At 43.2% G+C, this 19,407-nt stretch overlaps 1 protein-coding gene across 1 annotated transcript; it reads right to left on the minus strand.

The window, feature by feature from the left end:
• Positions 1-7,439: 7,439 nt before the first annotated feature.
• Positions 7,440-8,316, minus strand: LOC147630816 (uncharacterized). The gene is made up of 2 exons (XM_086809923.1): positions 8,273-8,316; positions 7,440-8,236 (listed from the first exon to the last, which is right to left on the minus strand). Exons 1-2 carry the CDS (start codon positions 8,307-8,309, stop codon positions 7,440-7,442), a joined length of 834 nt encoding a protein of 277 aa, XP_086666049.1. The 5' UTR covers positions 8,310-8,316.
• Between the last annotated feature and the right edge of the window lie 11,091 nt (positions 8,317-19,407).

Genomic DNA, 19,407 nt, shown 5'->3' on the forward strand with positions numbered 1-19,407 from the left:
AGCTATGTCCACAACCTCTTCCTGAAAATTCTTGTTAAGCGTATCCAAGTCTTGTAATACATCAGCAAGCATATGAATCACAAAAAGCACCTTATATATGCGTAATTTTGCATACCAAGCAGGTGCTCCCTGCTTCCAAAAGGTAAGAATAGCAGGCATTAGCGTCACCAAACGCTCCATAACACTCCCTCGTGAGAGCCATCTAACCTCGTGTATTTGCAACACCTCCAAAACCTGTAAATTCATCTCTTGTAATAAATTTTGAAAACACGAGTGCCGTATACTAGACGCATGAATCCAAGAATAGATTTTGTTTGCAATTTTGTCTACATAAGATAAGCATGGAAAAGACTTTGATGCATCAAGTATAGCCAATGCCTCTCTATGGGCAATGCAATGCGTACTGACAAGATGAGGCACAACTCTCTTCACCTTTGCAACTACACCATCATGGCAACCAAGCATTGAGCTGTCACCATCTGTTGCGATACCTACCATGTGCTGCACATCAAGACCAACATCATCCAAAACCTTCAAGATTGCATCATACTTCGTTTGAGCTTGCCCATCTGGTACTACCATCAACCTTGCAAACTGTGTCTTACAAACACCCAAACCATGAGAAGACAAAAACGAGATGTAAACAATCAAATGTTTCTCCAAAGATCTGTCTGTAGTCTCATCAATCATCAAGGAGTAAAAAGGACTCTGCTTGAATTCAATGAGCTGACCATTTTGCAAATATTCAGAGATACAAGAAGCAAATTCTTTACCAGCCATTCCATTCATGTATGCAGAGTAATCATTTTTTACAGGCATACTTTGCACATCTAAAGCATAAGCTAGATCACAAAGCTTTCTATACTTTTTACACGCCAAGTCCTCCTTGGCTATGAAGTACATTAGCTTCATACATGTGATTACTCGTTTTTTCACTTTACATGTCAAGACTTCCATGTGCTCTTGTATTTTGACCCCTCCTTCATTAACAAAACGTAATGCAACAAACTTATGTTCAGGAGATCTTTTATGTTTGCGGCTCGCACTCATTTGCATAGTTTTACAACCCTTTCGCTTTCCCCATGGTCTCTTCAGGTTATATCGTTCACACCATAAACACTTCATAAACTCCTTATCTCCACTCACAACATGCTTAAGAAAACTAAACTTATGCAACCATTCTGGCCTAAATTTTCGGATCTTTTCTTTCTTTGTTGATTTAGAAGTATCATTATTACTTAACAAAGTATTATCAAATGATGGCATACCAATCATGTCCATGTCGTCTTGCAATATGTCATGAGGACTTTCCATGTCAATATCATCATGCTCACTGTAACTTGAAGATCCAAAAATCTCTTACATTAATTTGGTTGTTGATGCTATGTCTCGTGCACCCTTTTCTTATACTTTGTCTTTTCTATAAGCATCAAATAAAGTTTTTTGCTTCATCTAGTAAAAGTCAACATTTACTAGTAATCAGCATAAGAGACTAAAATATTAATGGTAGCAGGTACTAAGTTAGAACAAAAATCATATATGTCGATAATTTACCTTTGTTGGGATTGATGGTGTTTGAAATCCATCAAGAGCAATGAGATTGGCTCGTGACATCTTCGAAATCTCCTGGATGACTGTATGGCAAATTGAGTCAATTTTCTACTATCGACCATGTAGATATGCTACGGAGAAGAGAAACTTGGAGCAAAGGCCCGATGTGCACCGCCTGTACAAAGAGAGGAATATGTGAAAAACAACAGTACAAACCCTAGTATACCCAAATGTAATGCGCACATGCATACCTCTGACCAGCAATCCAGCATAATCACCTATGTGCATGGAAACACAGGGATTTAAACCCTGTTGTGGCATCAAGAGAACATACCTGATATCAAAGAAGACGGAAAAAGGAAAGCCTTGCTCTACGGAGAAGAGAAACCTGGAACAAAGGCCCGATGTGCACCACCTATACAAAGAGAGGAATATGTGGAAAATAATATGTGCATGTATACATAATACCACAGTACAAAGTTCAAACCCTAGTGTGTCCAAATGTTTTGCGCACATGCATACGTCCGACCGCCGGTAATCGAATAGTAGAATCCTATTTTGCCAGAATCAGATGGTTGCGCACATGTAGTCGGAATCGAACCGACCGGTAACTCCCCTAGCAACCCGAGCTGCCTGCATAAGTTTCAATGAACTGTGTGTGTGTGTGTGTGAGAGAGAGAGAGAGAGAGAGAGAGAGAGAGAGAGAGACCTGCTCAGGACTGCAGAATCGCAAACTCGTGCGTGCTGCTTCTAGTGCCATCTCTTTCTGGGCAAAAGGCTTGGTTGTCGTCCCGGCCCGTCACCGTGCCCGAGTAGATTGGGCGAGCGCCGAGAGAGCTCAGAGCAGCGACTCGCGAGTAGATTGGGCGAGCCGCCGAGCGTCGAGAGAGCTCAGAGCAGGCTTATCTTTGTTGGTTTTTTTGACCACATATATATATATATATATATATATATATATATATGTATATATATATATATACATATATACCCTGTAGGCTGTGACGCTGAGCGTCGAGAGAGCTCAGAGCAAGCTTATCTTTGTTGGTTTTTTTGACCACACACACACACACACACACACACACACACACACACATATATATATATATATATATATATACCCTATGAAGCCTACGTCATTTATATGGGTGTCCTTTGAAGCCTTGTACATATAATTGGGCTTCCTCGTGAAGCCTGGCTGCTCGTTTTGAGGCTTCATATGACGCTTCAAATGGCCTTGGATGCCCAAACGGGCGTCAATTTTAAAGCCTGGTCAGTGCTAATAAAAGTAAAGGTTTTCACTCTACAAGAAACTTTAAAAATTATTTTAAAAAATTTAATTTTTATAAGTCAAGAAAAAGCTTCTTTTAAATTGTAACGCTCTATAATTTTATAAATGTAAACCTTGAGAAGTGCCTTAATCATTATAAGGGCCAAACTCAAGCTTTGGAACGGTCAATTGGGCTACCGTGAACGTAGAAGTTTAACAAACTTGAAAGTTTACAACTGCTATAATCTTTCAAAACTCTATGTCGAGTGTAAGTTACAAGAAGCACCCTTTATTGGAAGCTAATGATTAGTTATTGATTGTTCTTTACTAAACATGTGTTGCACACATTTGGCTATTGGCACTAAGAAACCTTGTTCGATGGATTTTTTAGCTCCACAATCTCCGACCACCACAAGTCCATACTCCATACTCAGAGATTTCTCATCACTCCCATTCTTCTCTTTGTATTTGTTTCCTTATAAGATCTCATGCAAGAGATGGTAAAGAGTGCTCTGATGCTGGGGTAGCTTTACACCTTGGAATTAGGTAAAAGCAAGCTCGATGTTAAAGTCGTGATCTTCATTTTTTGCGTAACAAGTTGTTTCCTATCAATATTAATAATATGATGTTCTGTTTCTTGCCTCCATAGTAGATTTGGAATCGCATCGTTAAGTCTCAATTTTGAGACCAACATCGTTGCATTGTCGGACAAATCACTTATCAATGTGCATTCCAAAGCATGGCTGACACATAATGCCACCAGAAAATCATGCACATGAGTGTTTAATGCCTCGGCTCTAAGGCCTAGAGCGATTGCTTTCTTCAATAGCAAGTTGTCTTGAGAGCATGTACAGTTGCAAATGAAACATCTCTCATCTTCAATAGAACGGTAGATCTCAAGAAGAGACAAATCGAGGCAACCTAGCAACTCGGTCTCGAAAGTAAAGTGGTGCGCGTGTGCCATTTGATTCTTGAGCTTCTTAAGGCCTGGGAAGTAGGCATTCATAAGGGTGAAGCAAACTCATGAGGATGGAGGCACAGATCATGAGTAGCAGTAGTCGCTAGTGTACTAGACCACTGTCGCTACTAGTGTATGATTGAGAGGCTAATTTCATTTTGTGAGGAAGGGGTACAAAAGCTTCTCCTTTCAACGGAACAAGAAGAAGAGTGTTGGGTGCATATGGATAGGTGAGAGCTCAATTTTTACACTTTGGTCGCTCCATCGATCCTCATTGCTGCAGGAAAAAACTTTTGTCGAGCACTTTGCTCTGAAGCTTCAAGCCATTGGCCTCCATATTGGTATTCAGGCTTTTGCACCAATTGTTGCCTTGCTAGTTTCTTTTGTTTTGATGCAGGTTCTTGTGGTTCTGCGTTGATCATATCGGCAGGTTCTGATGATTTTGCATGAAAATGGACCTTGCTCTCGGGTAGAGGGTCGTCAAAAGGGTCGATGTTTCCTCTTGCTTGAGCATTTTGTTGCTTGGCTTTTACCTTTCCATATTCTCACATTGTCGTGTGTCTGACACAGGTTGGGAAATGGGAGGGTCTATGTTTCCTCCATTAATGTTGCTCCTTGGCTGTCACTTAATTTTGGCTCGTTGAAGATTTTGGAAGAGAGCTTGTAGTGGTAGGCACGAGGTCACACAGAATCGAGTGCCTCTGATACCATGTGGTTTTTGAGGCAACCACGCCATGCACAGAGTAGTGGAATACCTTGATAAAGTTTATTCATTGATAGTTACATTTGTAGTTGATGAGGGTGACGATTACCAATCGTCACACCTCTTCGTATCATGCTGGTAAGTGTGTGTGAGAGGCCGGGTTCAGCCTGCCATGCAATCGCAGAGTGCCACATGGCACTCTGCGTTCACAGCGGGCGGTGGAAATCCACCCCCCCCTTGCCACGTGATGGAAGAAGGGGGTTGATATTGTGCCGACACCCCCCCCCCCCCCCCCCCCCCCCCCCCCCCCCCCCCCTCGCCCAAAACGGATTCCAGCCCACGAATTTCCCAAAACGGATTCCAGCCCACGAATTTCCCAAAACGGATTCCAGCCCACGAATTTCCCAACGGATGTTTTTCCCAACGGCCACTTTCGAACGTTCATTTTCCAACGTCCCTCCCTCCCAACACCCTTCAATTTCCTATAAATTAAAGGGTTTAGGGTGAGATTTTGTACCCTCTAGAATTTCTAGAGAACATAATAAGCTTCACAATTTCCATTCTCCAAGGTGCTTTTACATGCACTTCAATCATGCTTTCTTTTTATCCACCCATTTACCTTTCTTTTAATGTTTTTGTGGTACACTTGCCATGCCTTTGACATTGTGTGCTTTTGTTTTTCTTTTAGGGGTGTGCGAAAAGGGCGGGAGGCAACGTGAAGCGAGCGCATAAGGTGACCCCTCACAAACCGCATTTCCATTATCATGACTTATCTATGTGTTTTTAATTTATGTGGTGCTAATATTCTCTTCGTGTTTGATGTAGGTACTATGGATTCCAACACGAGCCATGAATTTGATTCATCGCAACAACGAGGCGACGATGAACCTATTTTCTCCCAAACTTCTCTCCCGCACTCTAATTTCTATTCATTTCCCCCTCCTCCTTTTCATGTGCCACCTCATGGCTTCCAAGCCATGCTCAATTCTCCTTCCTTTTCTCCAAACTCTCCCTTCATGTTTCGCCCCCCCATTCACCTATGGTAGCGCAACCTCCTAATCGATCATCCCCCCTAGGTATCCCAAACATGGGTTCCATTCCCAATTCCCCAGGAAGCCAACCATCACCCAACTCACTCAATAACCCCCCTTTATCTTCTCAACCAAAGCGAGTTCGTGGCATGAGGAAGGAGCCTAACGATGAGGAGATTGTGTCAGAGACCCAACCTGCGCCAAAGAAACCCAGGAACTCCAAAAAGGTGGTGGTGGACTTGGGGGAAGATGACGACAACGACAATAAGAAAAGCAAGTGGCAAGACTTTTGGGTTGACCAACTCATTCATGTCAGGGGGGGCATGAGTGAGGAGTTCAACAATCCTGGGAAACAAGGGGTCAACTTGTGGGCAAAGGTGGCCACAAAGCTAGCCGGCATTTACCCTGATTTCAATAAGGATAGTGAAAGTTGTCGCAAGAAGTGGCAAGCGGTGCTAGCAAAATATAGAGTGGACAAAGCTCACAACTCGGTATCTGGCAATGACAGGAGGCACACATGTAAATGGTTCGATGTGGTGGATGAGTATTACCACGATACAGCCACGGTCACTCCTCTTAGCCACGCTTCTTCATCAACAATGGATGATGCTACTTTCCCCGGCGGTGACAAGGATGAAGTAACTATAGCACTAGATGACGAGAAGCCACAAGCACCCATGTCCTCAAGTCGTCGAGTGACTCCCAAGTATGAGGAATCTTTGGCCACAATGGCCGATACTGGGAAACATCTATTGGACCATCTCAAGGAGACCTCTAGCCAAAATGTTGCCTTGGAGAGGGAGCGACTGAAGATATTGGCAGGATTGCATGCCACAATGAGTGAATTCCTTAAGGAAGGAAGGGGGGGCAACAAGTAGCCTTGGCGGAGGAAATTCTTGTTATTATTCTTGTATGAGTTTATAAAGTTTGGGATCTCGACGTTGCTTTGTTCCTATGCGTTGTATGGATTTATGAATGTTTCTAAGCTCCTAAGAAGCCATATAAGCTGAGAATTTAATATGTATCAACTTGTTTTGGATTTGCAGGTGACAATGGGCATGTCCAAAGACATTGCACTCTATTGTGCGTGGTTGTGTTCTATAGCGATCTATGAATTGCTTAAAGAACCAAGCATGCACAATGATGAGTGCATAGTGCAGACTTGGTTGCATGTTACCGAATGCATGGCACGATCTGTGAGGTTGAGGAAGATTGCGAACCGTAGGAGGGGTCATGAACACAGACAAGCGTGGGCATATCCACGGCCTCAAGGCTTTGTAAAATGCTATCTCCTAAGTGCTTATAGTGCTACCATGTTCAAGCGGCGTCTTAGGGTTAGCAAAGAAACCTTTCATTACCTTTGTGGGAGTCTAGCAAATACCTTTGCTAGACTCCCATAAAGGTAATGAAAGGTTTCTTTGCAAATACCTTTGCTAGACTCCCACAAAGGTAATGAAAGGTTTCTTTGCTAACCCTAAGACGCCGCTTGAACATGGTAGCACTATAAGCACTTAGGAGATAGCATTTTACAAAGCCTTGAGGCCGTGGATATGCCCACGCTTGTCTGTGTTCATGACCCCTCCTACGGTTCGCAATCTTCCTCAACCTCACAGATCGTGCCATGCATTCGGTAACATGCAACCAAGTCTGCACTATGCACTCATCATTGTGCATGCTTGGTTCTTTAAGCAATTCATAGATCGCTATAGAACACAACCACGCACAATAGAGTGCAATGTCTTTGGACATGCCCATTGTCACCTGCAAATCCAAAACAAGTTGATACATATTAAATTCTCAGCTTATATGGCTTCTTAGGAGCTTAGAAACATTCATAAATCCATACAACGCATAGGAACAAAGCAACGTCGAGATCCCAAACTTTATAAACTCATACAAGAATAATAACAAGAATTTCCTCCGCCAAGGCTACTTGTTGCCCCCCCTTCCTTCCTTAAGGAATTCACTCATTGTGGCATGCAATCCTGCCAATATCTTCAGTCGCTCCCTCTCCAAGGCAACATTTTGGCTAGAGATCTCCTTGAGATGGTCCAATAGATGTTTCCCAGTATCGGCCATTGTGGCCAAAGATTCCTCATACTTGGGAGTCACTCGACGACTTGAGGACATGGGTGCTTGTGGCTTCTCGTCATCTAGTGCTATAGGTACTTCATCCTTGTCACCGCCGGGGAAAGTAGCATCATCCATTGTTGATGAAGAAGCGTGGCTAAGAGGAGTGACCGTGGCTGTATCGTGGTAATACTCATCCACCACATCGAACCATTTACATGTGTGCCTCCTGTCATTGCCAGATACCGAGTTGTGAGCTTTGTCCACTCTATATTTTGCTAGCACCGCTTGCCACTTCTTGCGACAACTTTCACTATCCTTATTGAAATCAGGGTAAATGCCGGCTAGCTTTGTGGCCACCTTTGCCCACAAGTTGACCCCTTGTTTCCCAGGATTGTTGAACTCCTCACTCATGCCCCCCCTGACATGAATGAGTTGGTCAACCCAAAAGTCTTGCCACTTGCTTTTCTTATTGTCGTTGTCGTCATCTTCCCCCAAGTCCACCACCACCTTTTTGGAGTTCCTGGGTTTCTTTGGCGCAGGTTGGGTCTCTGACACAATCTCCTCATCGCTAGGCTCCTTCCTCATGCCACGAACTCGCTTTGGTTGAGAAGATAAAGGGGGGTTATTGAGTGAGTTGGGTGATGGTTGGCTTCCTGGGGAATTGGGAATGGAACCCATGTTTGGGATACCTAGGGGGGATGATCGATTAGGAGGTTGCGCTACCATAGGTGAATGGGGGGGGGGCGAAACATGAAGGGAGAGTTTGGAGAAAAGGAAGGAGAATTGAGCATGGCTTGGAAGCCATGAGGTGGCACATGAAAAGGAGGAGGGGGAAATGAATAGAAATTAGAGTGCGGGAGAGAAGTTTGGGAGAAAATAGGTTCATCGTCGCCTCGTTGTTGCGATGAATCAAATTCATGGCTCGTGTTGGAATCCATAGTACCTACATCAAACACGAAGAGAATATTAGCACCACATAAATTAAAAACACATAGATAAGTCATGATAATGGAAATGCGGTTTGTGAGGGGTCACCTTATGCGCTCGCTTCACGTTGCCTCCCGCCCTTTTCGCACACCCCTAAAAGAAAAACAAAAGCACACAATGTCAAAGGCATGGCAAGTGTACCACAAAAACATTAAAAGAAAGGTAAATGGGTGGATAAAAAGAAAGCATGATTGAAGTGCATGTAAAAGCACCTTGGAGAATGGAAATTGTGAAGCTTATTATGTTCTCTAGAAATTCTAGAGGGTACAAAATCTCACCCTAAACCCTTTAATTTATAGGAAATTGAAGGGTGTTGGGGGGGAGGGACGTTGGAAAATGAACGTTCGAAAGTGGCCGTTGGGAAAAAGGCCGTTGGGAAAAACATCCGTTGGGAAATTCGTGGGCTGGAATCCGTTTTGGGAAATTCGTGGGCTGGAATCCGTTTTGGGCGAGGGGGGGGGGGTCGGCACAATATCAACCCCCTTCTTCCATCACGTGGCAAGGGGGGGGGTGGATTTCCACCGCCCGCTGTGAACGCAGAGTGCCATGGGGCACTCTGCGATTGCATGGCAGGCTGGCGGCAGCTTGGCTGCCGCCTTATCTGAACCCGGCCTAAGCCTTTGTAATACAAGTCTTTTGTCTGGCTTATTGTGGTTTGTAGTGTGGCTTCTTTATTTTTGTAGTTACACTATGCTTTGTGGACATAATATAGCTTTGTTCTATGGTTTTTGGTATGGTGTTTACTCTTTCTTCCGCCGCCCCCCAGTGTTCACAGTGGGCGGCGGAAGAAGTCAGGCTCCCTTTTACTTCCCCCTCCCTATGTGAACACTTGGACGGCGGAAGTGTGCATTTTGTAAGAGTTCCACCTGGAAAAGTGTGTTTGAGAGTATGTTTTCCGCCGCTCCAATGTGAACCCGCTCTGAGTTAGACTTTTAGAGTCTTACTTCCAACAGCTCTTACACCATTCACCTGCAGGTCAGCTAAACTTTAAAATGTGGGGTATAAGAAAACTTGACAATAAACGGAAGTTTCAACATGATTCGGTTGAAAGGCTGATCATGACAAACTTCCGAAATGTTTGAAGTATCAATAAGCTTCTAGTAAGTCAACTGAAAGAACTACACCCACCACAGCTCCAGTTACTTTGCATCACCTTGCTGCATGGCGAGGGGGTGAATGCCATATGCTTTTTGTAACAGTGCATGCTTATGTTTCTTGGCACACAACTCTACACCGGTAGCTCATGTGTGATTGCCAGCTCACGGATCCGTGCTAGCTCGTTCTATCACAATATTCAAGCAATCAGTTGATTGGCACTTGGTGCAGATTGCTCATTTTGGCACTACTATGGGCAAGGTGTTCGCTGCACAAACTAGAAGGCAGAAACCAGGCTTCGACACTTTTAACGATAACCACAACTAGAGTATTTTCTTGAAGGTCAAACCATTGATTCCGCCAACACTTCGCTTTTACTTCATCGAGTAGTATTTGTTAGATTCCACAAAGATTGATCAATCAGTTCATAGTTCTCATCATCAACATGGCTTTCACTCAGACTTACTTTCTCTTTCTCTCCGCATTTGTGTTCATCACCTCCTCGGGGCTGATGACTTTGGGAGGTGCACCTCTATTGTCCCTGCAGTCACTTCCTCCACTGATGAGGTGGCTGAGTACACCAACGAGTCGTCACTTCAAAAACACAAACAAAGGCATCATCTAACCCATGGTGTAATCGAAGATTTTGGAGAGGCAAGGCTGCATAAAAGATCGGATGGTACATTGAGACGAAGGGATTGTGAATAGGAACTCTAGAATATTATTTGGAGCTCTCTTGACCAAAGAAAAAGAAAGCCTACCTTTGCATGCCTCTTATTTAACTAGTTTGACATGACCACCCAAACAAGACCTATTTTTTATGGCTTTCTTATCCTTGGATTGTTTAGGAGCTTTTGCCTTAGGTTGGAGTTGCAAGGGTTTGGCTTGAGAGGTATTCTCTTTTTTTTTTTTTGTAAGGCCTTGTCTTATAAACGAATCAAAATATTTAACAAAACTACCGAGACTCTACCCCTTTGAATTCTTAGCAAATTGAGACTGGCGATTATTGGCAAAGGCGATTGGGGTCTATTAGGGAAATTCCGATAAATGTGTTCCACACCAAACTTGCTACAGTTAAGTGTAAGAGCTGGGGTTGGTGGTGTAATAGCAAGAAGATGCTCATTAGGACAGTCTATGATTCTATGGTTTTCTTGGCAGTGGTAACATCGCATAGGTCCTATCTAAGTCTTATGGAGGCATTTTGACTGCCTATGACGGGCTCCACATTTATAACACTACAAGGGTGGATATTTAGTCAGGCTATTTATGTCCCTAGTTTTTCACTGAAAAGCCATGCTCTAGAAGATGGGAAAATGCCCTTTTCCTTGCTGAATCTAATAGCATGGCTCGATAGGGTCATCGTCCAGTGGTGAGTAATCATCAGGCGTGGGAGATTGACGTACCGTTCCTCATCATACAATTCTACGATTATCTGTGGTGGAAGAGGTAGATCAGAGGGACCTAAATCCTCCTCTAGGGGCATTGGAGGATGACATGCTTGCTGGGCTGTATTGTGCACTGGGGGAGCAGGTAAGGCTAGCTACTATCGTGGTGGGTATTGTGGAGGGTTAGGACCTCGAGGATATTGATATTGTGAAGTATCATGGCTTCCATACCTCCTACATTGCTCGTAGTAAAGAGATTGACAAGCTCGGAGGTGGGGACACTCAGATGTAGTATGATTTTGTCGGCATACTGACACCAAACAAGGTCTCTTCTCGGATACATATGCGCATTGGGAGAGGCACTTGGCCCAGTTGTGGGTGCGGCAATCTGTTTTTGGATCAAGCTACCAAGCTAATCCATGGTCATGTTAGCAACCCATAGCTTATCCTCCTTGGACTCCTTAGACTTGGCTGTATTGAGTGGTACTAAGACCACAAAGGAAGCTACCGACACTAAGGAGTTGAGTTCTCCTTCATCCTTCATATTATCGCTAATGTGTATGGCGAGTTTGCAACACAACTTGAAGGATGTTGGGTTGTTGGCAATGAGGGTATCATGGATCTTCACACTTCTAATACCAAGGATAAACCTTGGATAGAATTGTGTATTGTTCAACCTCTCATGCTCTTTACATTATTGGGAATTAAGGTGTTGAATCTTGGCTATATAATCCTGAATGCTTTCACCACTTTCCTAAGGTACAATGTAGAGCTGAGTGATGGGGCTCCACTTGTGACCACTAGGTGCAAACCCTATAATGAATGCCTTGCGTAGGCTGGTGAAAGTGAGCATTTTAGTTGGACTTAAGGACCGGTACCATCGTCCGACCTTTCCTTCCAAAGTGAGTTCGAATGTGCCAACCTTAGTGAGATCATCAACCTCGCCAAAGAAGTTGTATGTGCTGGATGGGGTTTGTCTCACCTGCAAAATTTGGCACTAACTTTGAGATATTGTATGGTCAAACCTTGGGGCAGTAGGCTCCCGTTCCTGGAGCTTCTACACCTCTTCCTAGTATTTCTAATGCTTGGATAAGAGCATTTCCTAAATTTGCGGGGGGTGGGATTGGTGGGGGCTCTAGATGATAAGCCTCCCGATTAATGTGTGTCGGGTCGAAGGTCACATGGGTAGGGTATGTAGTTGGTACTGCATAGTCTCCAGTGAATTCATAGAAAAGGGTAGGACCATAGTCATCATGGCAAGTGGAAGCAGCTAAAGGTCTTGGCCTTGCTAGTGTGAGGGATGGGTTCATAAGAGGAATTGGTTGTCTTCCTGATATGGCATTCAAAGCATCAGGGGCTAAGCCTTCATTATAAGCAAGTAGGACACTTGGCCTAGGTAGGGGGGATATGGAGGTCTTGCTGTTGCATGATAAGCGGGCCAAATTAGCGGTTTGACACTAGTGTGTGCAAAGGCAGGGTGTCTCCTTGGATCCACATACCCAAATGAGGGGTGACTCATGAAGACTCTTTGTTCGCTCAATGGTCCTTGTGTAAATAAGGGATCTAGTGTTGCCATGGGGGCGACACTCTTTTATGGCGCATACTACTTTGAGACGAAGCTGGGCCTCATGGGTGGTCTAGATGAGGTCATTGAGTCTAGGATGAGGCTTGGCGTGGGAGCAAGCACAAGCACTATGCACAGTGTTGAGGCTTGTGCTGAGATGTGGGTCCCTGAGACATTACAATTGACTGTGATACATGTTGAGGATGACGTCAACTCTCTCGTGCCTCTGTTAGGTTTGGATTCTCATTAAGTTTTGTGTACCCTTGGATTACATTTGTGATTTTTGAATTGCGCTCATGGGCTGCCTCTCTAGGGAAACCTAGGCAAGGAGGGCCCTTCATGAATGGTCAAGGAATTGCATTCTTCGTCGGATATCAGGTGCTATCTCAATTGGAGGGCAAACCGCTTCTTGATATGGCAACCATGGTTGGCTAGTGGCGCTAAAGGGTTGATTGAGCTTAGATATATTGGAACATAGTCTATGGAATAGTCCATGCCGTACTACTCTAACGGCGATAGTTCAGTTGACTTGATGGTGGGTGGCTATGACACAGGGTCAACTGTTAGTCCTATGGGTTACGAGGAAGGAAGTCTAGGTTATCCATATGTGGCAGTTGTTTGGGTGAATCTTTCTACTCTGATTTTGATTGTGATGTGCTCACAAGCAAGGGGGGAGTCTAAGCTAACTAATCAAATAAAAAAATGGAAAACACAATATTTTTAGGTTTTTGAGTTTTTTTTCTTTCTTTCTACATGCAATAAAAATTGAATAGAATGCAAAAACGAGATTCTAACCTTTCTTTCACACCTTCCCTACTCCTTCCTCTCCTACCTCAGCCTCAAGAGAGCAAACTCCTTGAGGATAGAACTAAGAAAACAACAACCTAACAACAAATCTAACCTCCTACCAACTCTCAATAGCTCCACTCAATCTTTTGCAGCTATGAATTGGGTAATAACAAAGGAAAGAGAGAAAAATTTAAAAAAAAAACTTCATCCATCCTTGGCAACGGCACCAAAAGATGTTAAGGTTTCTGTGAGGGCCTCAACAATGTCGTGGGGTGGATGTTAACCGGAGGAGCTTCACTCCCTCTTCGAAAGCTATTCTTTTAGCTTCTAGTCATGATTCTTGTTCTCTCCAACTCGAACATGTCACTTATTCAAGCCTCCGGATCCGTCACTCATGTCCATGGTGGGTGAAAGGGGATGCAAGAGAAAGAGAAAGCAATAAGACGCCATGACAAAAGGCATGCAAGGGGGTGCAATAGAGAAAACACAACAACACAAAGGATGGAGGGAGGACCCACTTGTATTCCTTGCTTGCAAATGACAAAAGTGAAAACTTGGTCAAGTAACCAGCCTTTTATACAATAATAGTTTTTAGGGTTTTGGCAAACCCTAATCTTCCCACTAGCCCTATTTTGCTCGAATTTTCCAAAACAGGTCCAAATTGAGTTTCAAGAGTTGATGTTTCTTCCTCTTGTCCTAGGGAACATGATACAAAGCCGAGTTTCCCTTTTCTAATATTTACATTTCTTAATAAATAGATTACAAGAAATGATTATGTTACAAGCATATACACATTGTTGATGTTCGAAGCTCATCCTCTTGACTTTTGCTACTCATGGTGGCCTAGGGGTTAACACTTAGCTCTACAATTGAGGTTGATGAATAAAGATGTACTCATCCTGATTGAGAGAAAAATCAAGAATATAAAGTAATGGTGCTTTGCATGCAAGATGCACCCTCCTGCTTTTCACCCTCCCCATGAAATCTAGACAAGTGCAAGATCAATTGGACTTTATATGTATATCATAAACGCGTCCTTCATGGCCCTACCAAATTGTCTCAACATTGAACACCTCATGTCTATTGGATTGAATAACCATCTCCTATACCACCTTTTCTTTCATTTCAAGTGTTGCTTTTATTCTTTTTGCTACTTGCTCAAAGATATTTGGCCTGCATCTCATGGATCTCCCATCTCTATTTGCATATGCTGATTCCTCATTTCCATTGTCACATATATCAGCTTCCTGGGTGTTGATTCCTATTCATCTGCAATTTGAAACCTATGACAATCAATGCACTGATTTCTTCCTATGCGAGGCTTGTACCTGGCTCCACATGCCAAATAGAAGGGACCTTCTCTGAGGGATGGTCTGTGTTCTTATTTATAGCCCATGTGTGCATCACATCTGTGTTGCAAAACTAGATCGTTTGATGTGTTTTCCTAGCGACATGAGATCTTGATGAGAAGAAACAAGGAGCTGATGCCCCTTCACATAACCTTCTATACTTTACCCACATTTTATGTTTCTCCTACCAACACTAGACTTTTCACCCTGCTCTTTTCGAGAGTCCTCTTTATTGCCTATAAAGCCTAATGTATTACAACCTCATCCATGATGGGATGTGTGAGACTCGAGTTTTCATTTTCTACAGGTGCCTCAAGATATATGAAATGAATATTCTTGAGTTCAGGGTAGGCCTTGCTAATGAAACCAGTCAAAAACCGATCGGTAGACCTACTCGGGGCGGGCTAATATTGTAGCCCGCCAGGCTAAAATATTGTAGCCCGCCAGGCTAAAATATTAGCTTGGCGGGCCCAGTAGGCGATGGGCTTTTCCCGGCGGGCATACTAATCTATATATAAATCTCCTCTACATTTGGCTAAACCGCGTGGAGGCACTTCTTTGGGCAACACACCCTTGCTATAGCTTGAGTGTTTATCTATCCTTTGAAGTAGCCTCTGAAATGTGCTGTTGATTGGGCCATTTGTCGTTTTTTTGGGCTATGTTGTTCCTTGGCACAAACATTTTGCTTGAGTGTCAAGGAGTTCTAGCCATTTTGCGAGAATTGAGCTATTTGTCCTTTACTAGACAAGAGTAGTTCTTGATACGCATTATTGCTAGGGCATTTGACACTCACAATTAGTGGGGATTGTCTTTCAACAAAGTTAATAGAAGAAGCGGGTTGATTGGGTAAAGAACTCACCTCCCTTCTTTGATCCTCTGCATTTGGCTCTACAGAACTCAACCAACTAGGGTAGGCCTAGTCGGCCTCTGACTGGGCTGACCCGGTTGGCTAGTTATGGCTGCCAGCGCCTTCTACCCCCCCCCCCCCCGGCGGGTGGGATGCATGTGCCCTCCCTTTGGCTTGGCTAGTCTCCTCTCTCCATGTCAACATGGTTAGCGGTCTCCTTCTTGTGGCAACAATAAGTTTTGGGGCCGGTCTTTTGCACCTGTCAAGCCACTCTTGGTAGGGGGCCTTGCACTTATTCAGAGGGGAGCCTTGTCAGCAACATCCATCTCCCTTACCCTATTGGTCCTCCGTCCTTGCACCCTCACAGTGGTAGTGGGCATATCTTTCAGGAGGTGTCTTATCTTTTGGGGACGAAGTTTATCCAGCACTCTCTCGTTCTTCCAAAATTCAATTCAGGGCATCTGTCTCTCTACGGATTTGGAGTTCTTCTCATAGCTAGCTTGGCGACATCAACTGTGGTTGACTCCCAGTTTCGAAGCTAGCACGCCACATGGATGATAAAAATCAGCTCCCTAACATTGATTTTGCATATATATATATATATATATATATATACTTTTCCAGTAAGATTTTAGTCGTCTCCGTTATCCATTGAAAATACTTTATGAGTTTTCTTTGGGTAGCAAAGACCTCTCTATCAAGGGCAACAGAGATCTCATCAAGGACTTGTGCTCACAGCTTTAATTTTCATCCAAGTCCTCACAAAGCTTTGTAGCTCAATGCGAAGCATGTATATGGAAGCCTATCCTATTGGCTTGATCCTCACAAAGAAGATTCGCTAAGGGCACCACTTGCAAAAAGCATACACCACTAACACAACTACCTTTGCACAAATAGCCAATCACCTATTTATTTTACTGTGATCTCTACAACATCAAGGTCTATCTCCCAATTGAGTATTCAAGGGTTTACTAGATATGCCTCTTATGTCAGCCATTTCCATTCCCGCTAGAGTCTAGCAGGATTGTTTTCTAAAACTCTAAGTTGTTCTCCATATGTTCCACTCCAATAGCTCCCTCTTGCATTTCTACTTTGTTTCATCTCTACAGCTTCAAGTGTCAAATGAATTAACTGTGATATTGTCCTTCTATCCTTCTCAAGCAAGACCTGACTTGCTAAGGTGGACCATATTCATGACCCTAATCGTTTCAAAAGATGTATGTAGTGTTAACCAAAAAAATGAACTCTTGCAAATGTAATAAGTAAAGGTGTGAATGCATGTGTGGCATGAGTTTCATAGAATAATACATGTCCATGGCCCCATGGTTGAGGTGGCAAGGAGGTCCATGTGCCACCCTCCATGTAGGCAAGCATCTTTTGAATTATGCATATAGGTTAAGGTGTGTGCATTATAATATGCATAAACGTGATGAGATGGAGGATCTTGAATGGGTCATGCCTCCACCTCACCCACATTTAATGAGAGGGAAGCTAGTCAATAGTCCAATAATATAAATAATTTGGGAGGACAAGAATCATGAGTCACCCATGGACCAAGGTACATAAAATATTAGGGGAGAGGGATTGAGGTGGCAGAGCATCTTTGTCCCAACCCATCCAAAATATAAAATAATGAGGATGAAATCAAAGGATCTAAGATATGGTTTGGAGCATAGGGAAAAACCCAACTATTGTAGCTTGCAATTCATGGTGCGGCTAACTATGAGCTAGGAAGAGGACAAACATTGGAAAAGTAGCATTATTATATTTGGGGGGTTACAACCTCACCTTGCCTATTTAAGAAGGCTCTTTTCTTTGTAATGGACACACTCCTCATTTGACATGCCCAACATACCACTCGTAGCCATGCTCCTCTCCACTCCCTTATTCCACACCCATCTGCTTTGAACAACAGCAATTATATAGGCTCACAGTGACATCAAATTAGCAAAATATTCAATGCTCTCTCTAACCGTAAGGACAAGTCATACTTATATGGATTGATTGTGTATATAGGTTTTGCGAAGGGACATAATCTAGTTCCCAATATATGCCCATTTCCGTCAACCGACTTATTGATTTTCACAAGAAGTGTTGTTTGTCTTTCTTTCTACAAGCAAAGTGGTCTTCACTAAGATGGCCAGTAGAATTGCTACATCTTATCTTTCTTCTTATCTTACTATTCCTAATTTATAACCTCCCAAATAGTGAGCAATTAGAGCTCCACGTGGCATGCAAAGGCAGCTTCACTTGGGTGAACTCTCCTTGGCTTGAGCTACACTCTTCCTTCTTCCACCCCCCTCCTACCTCCACTCCCCAAATAAACCCCCCCCCCATCCCCCCGCCCTCTCTCTCTCTCTCTCTCTCTCTCTCGCTTGCTTACTCGCAACCAGGGCTCCTATGGTGATGCATACCTTCTTACTATTCCTAATTTGTAACCTCCCATACCTTGGGGAATGAATGCTTCAAGGAGAACAAATATCTCATTTTTTATTTTCTTATGTTAACAGTACCATATTATTTGTTTGTAAATATTTTTACTAAATATTATTTATTTAATAATTTTTTTAATTAAATAATATTTTTATTAAAAAAACTCATGCATATACTTATATTTGTTCAAGTGTTGGGGTAGTCACACACATCATTGCTCATGCACAAGATACACACACACACACACACACGAGTGTCACTTATGCACATACACACACACATACCACACGAGTGTATACATATGAACATGTTTGACATACGACACATATGCATATACACGTGCATGCAAGAATACACACGTACATGCACTTCCACATGTGTACGCAAACACATATGCACAAGACCACATGCGCACGTGCTTTCCTGGGGACACATGAACATGCACACATGCACACATGCGTGCACAAGCACACATACATATGTACGTGCAAGCATTGCACAAATTATACATTATTGCACATGCACATGCACACATAAACACATGATTGCACGTGTACGCAGACACATACAAACATGTGTATACATGTATGTATACTTTTGCGTATAGACATGCACATCATTGTAGACGTATGTGCACATGCAAATCATATATGTGCATACACATGTATGCTCTAACACATTGATATAGGGACGCACACATGCGTGCGTGCGCAGGTCTCACATATAAACATGCATACACCATACAAATACACATATCAAGATGTGCATGTAGGTACAAGCACACACATACACATAAGCACACACATATACATACACATAAACATACACATACACATACACATACACATACATACATGTACATGTACACATGCACATGCATAACATACACACACACACACATGCACATGCACATACATACACATACATGTACACATGCATACACAATACAGACACACACACACAATCACACGTACACATGTGCACATAGACTCACTTATGTAGGCACACATGTACATAGATACACATGCACACATGTTACATACACATGCCTACAATGACATCACATGCACATAAAGAGAGAGATGTCCCACCCACAAGCGTGCGCGTGCGGTGAGTGTCACATATGCACGTACACATGCACATACCACATGAGTGTACACATAATATGAACATGTTCGACATAGGGCACACTAGCATACACGTGCACACAAGAATACACATGCACATGCACATCCACAAGCATACATGGGCGCATGCACGTGCGTGCGTGCACACACCTAGGTGAATATGTACGTGCAAGCATTGCACAAATAATACATTATTGCACATGCACGTGCACACATAGACACATGATTGCACACATGTACACAGACAC

Source organism: Cibotium barometz, chromosome 15 (assembly GCF_041138505.1).
Source record: "Cibotium barometz isolate CiBa-2024 chromosome 15, ASM4113850v1, whole genome shotgun sequence".
Taxonomy (NCBI): domain Eukaryota; kingdom Viridiplantae; phylum Streptophyta; class Polypodiopsida; order Cyatheales; family Cibotiaceae; genus Cibotium; species Cibotium barometz.

Coding starts and splice junctions, on each gene's coding strand:
- LOC147630816 (XM_086809923.1), bottom strand. CDS start 8,309: ATGGTAGCGCAACCTCCTAATCGATCATCCCCCCTAG. Junction 8,237..8,272: donor TAATCGATCATCCCCCCTAG/GTATCCCAAACA, acceptor CCAATTCCCCAG/GAAGCCAACCATCACCCAAC.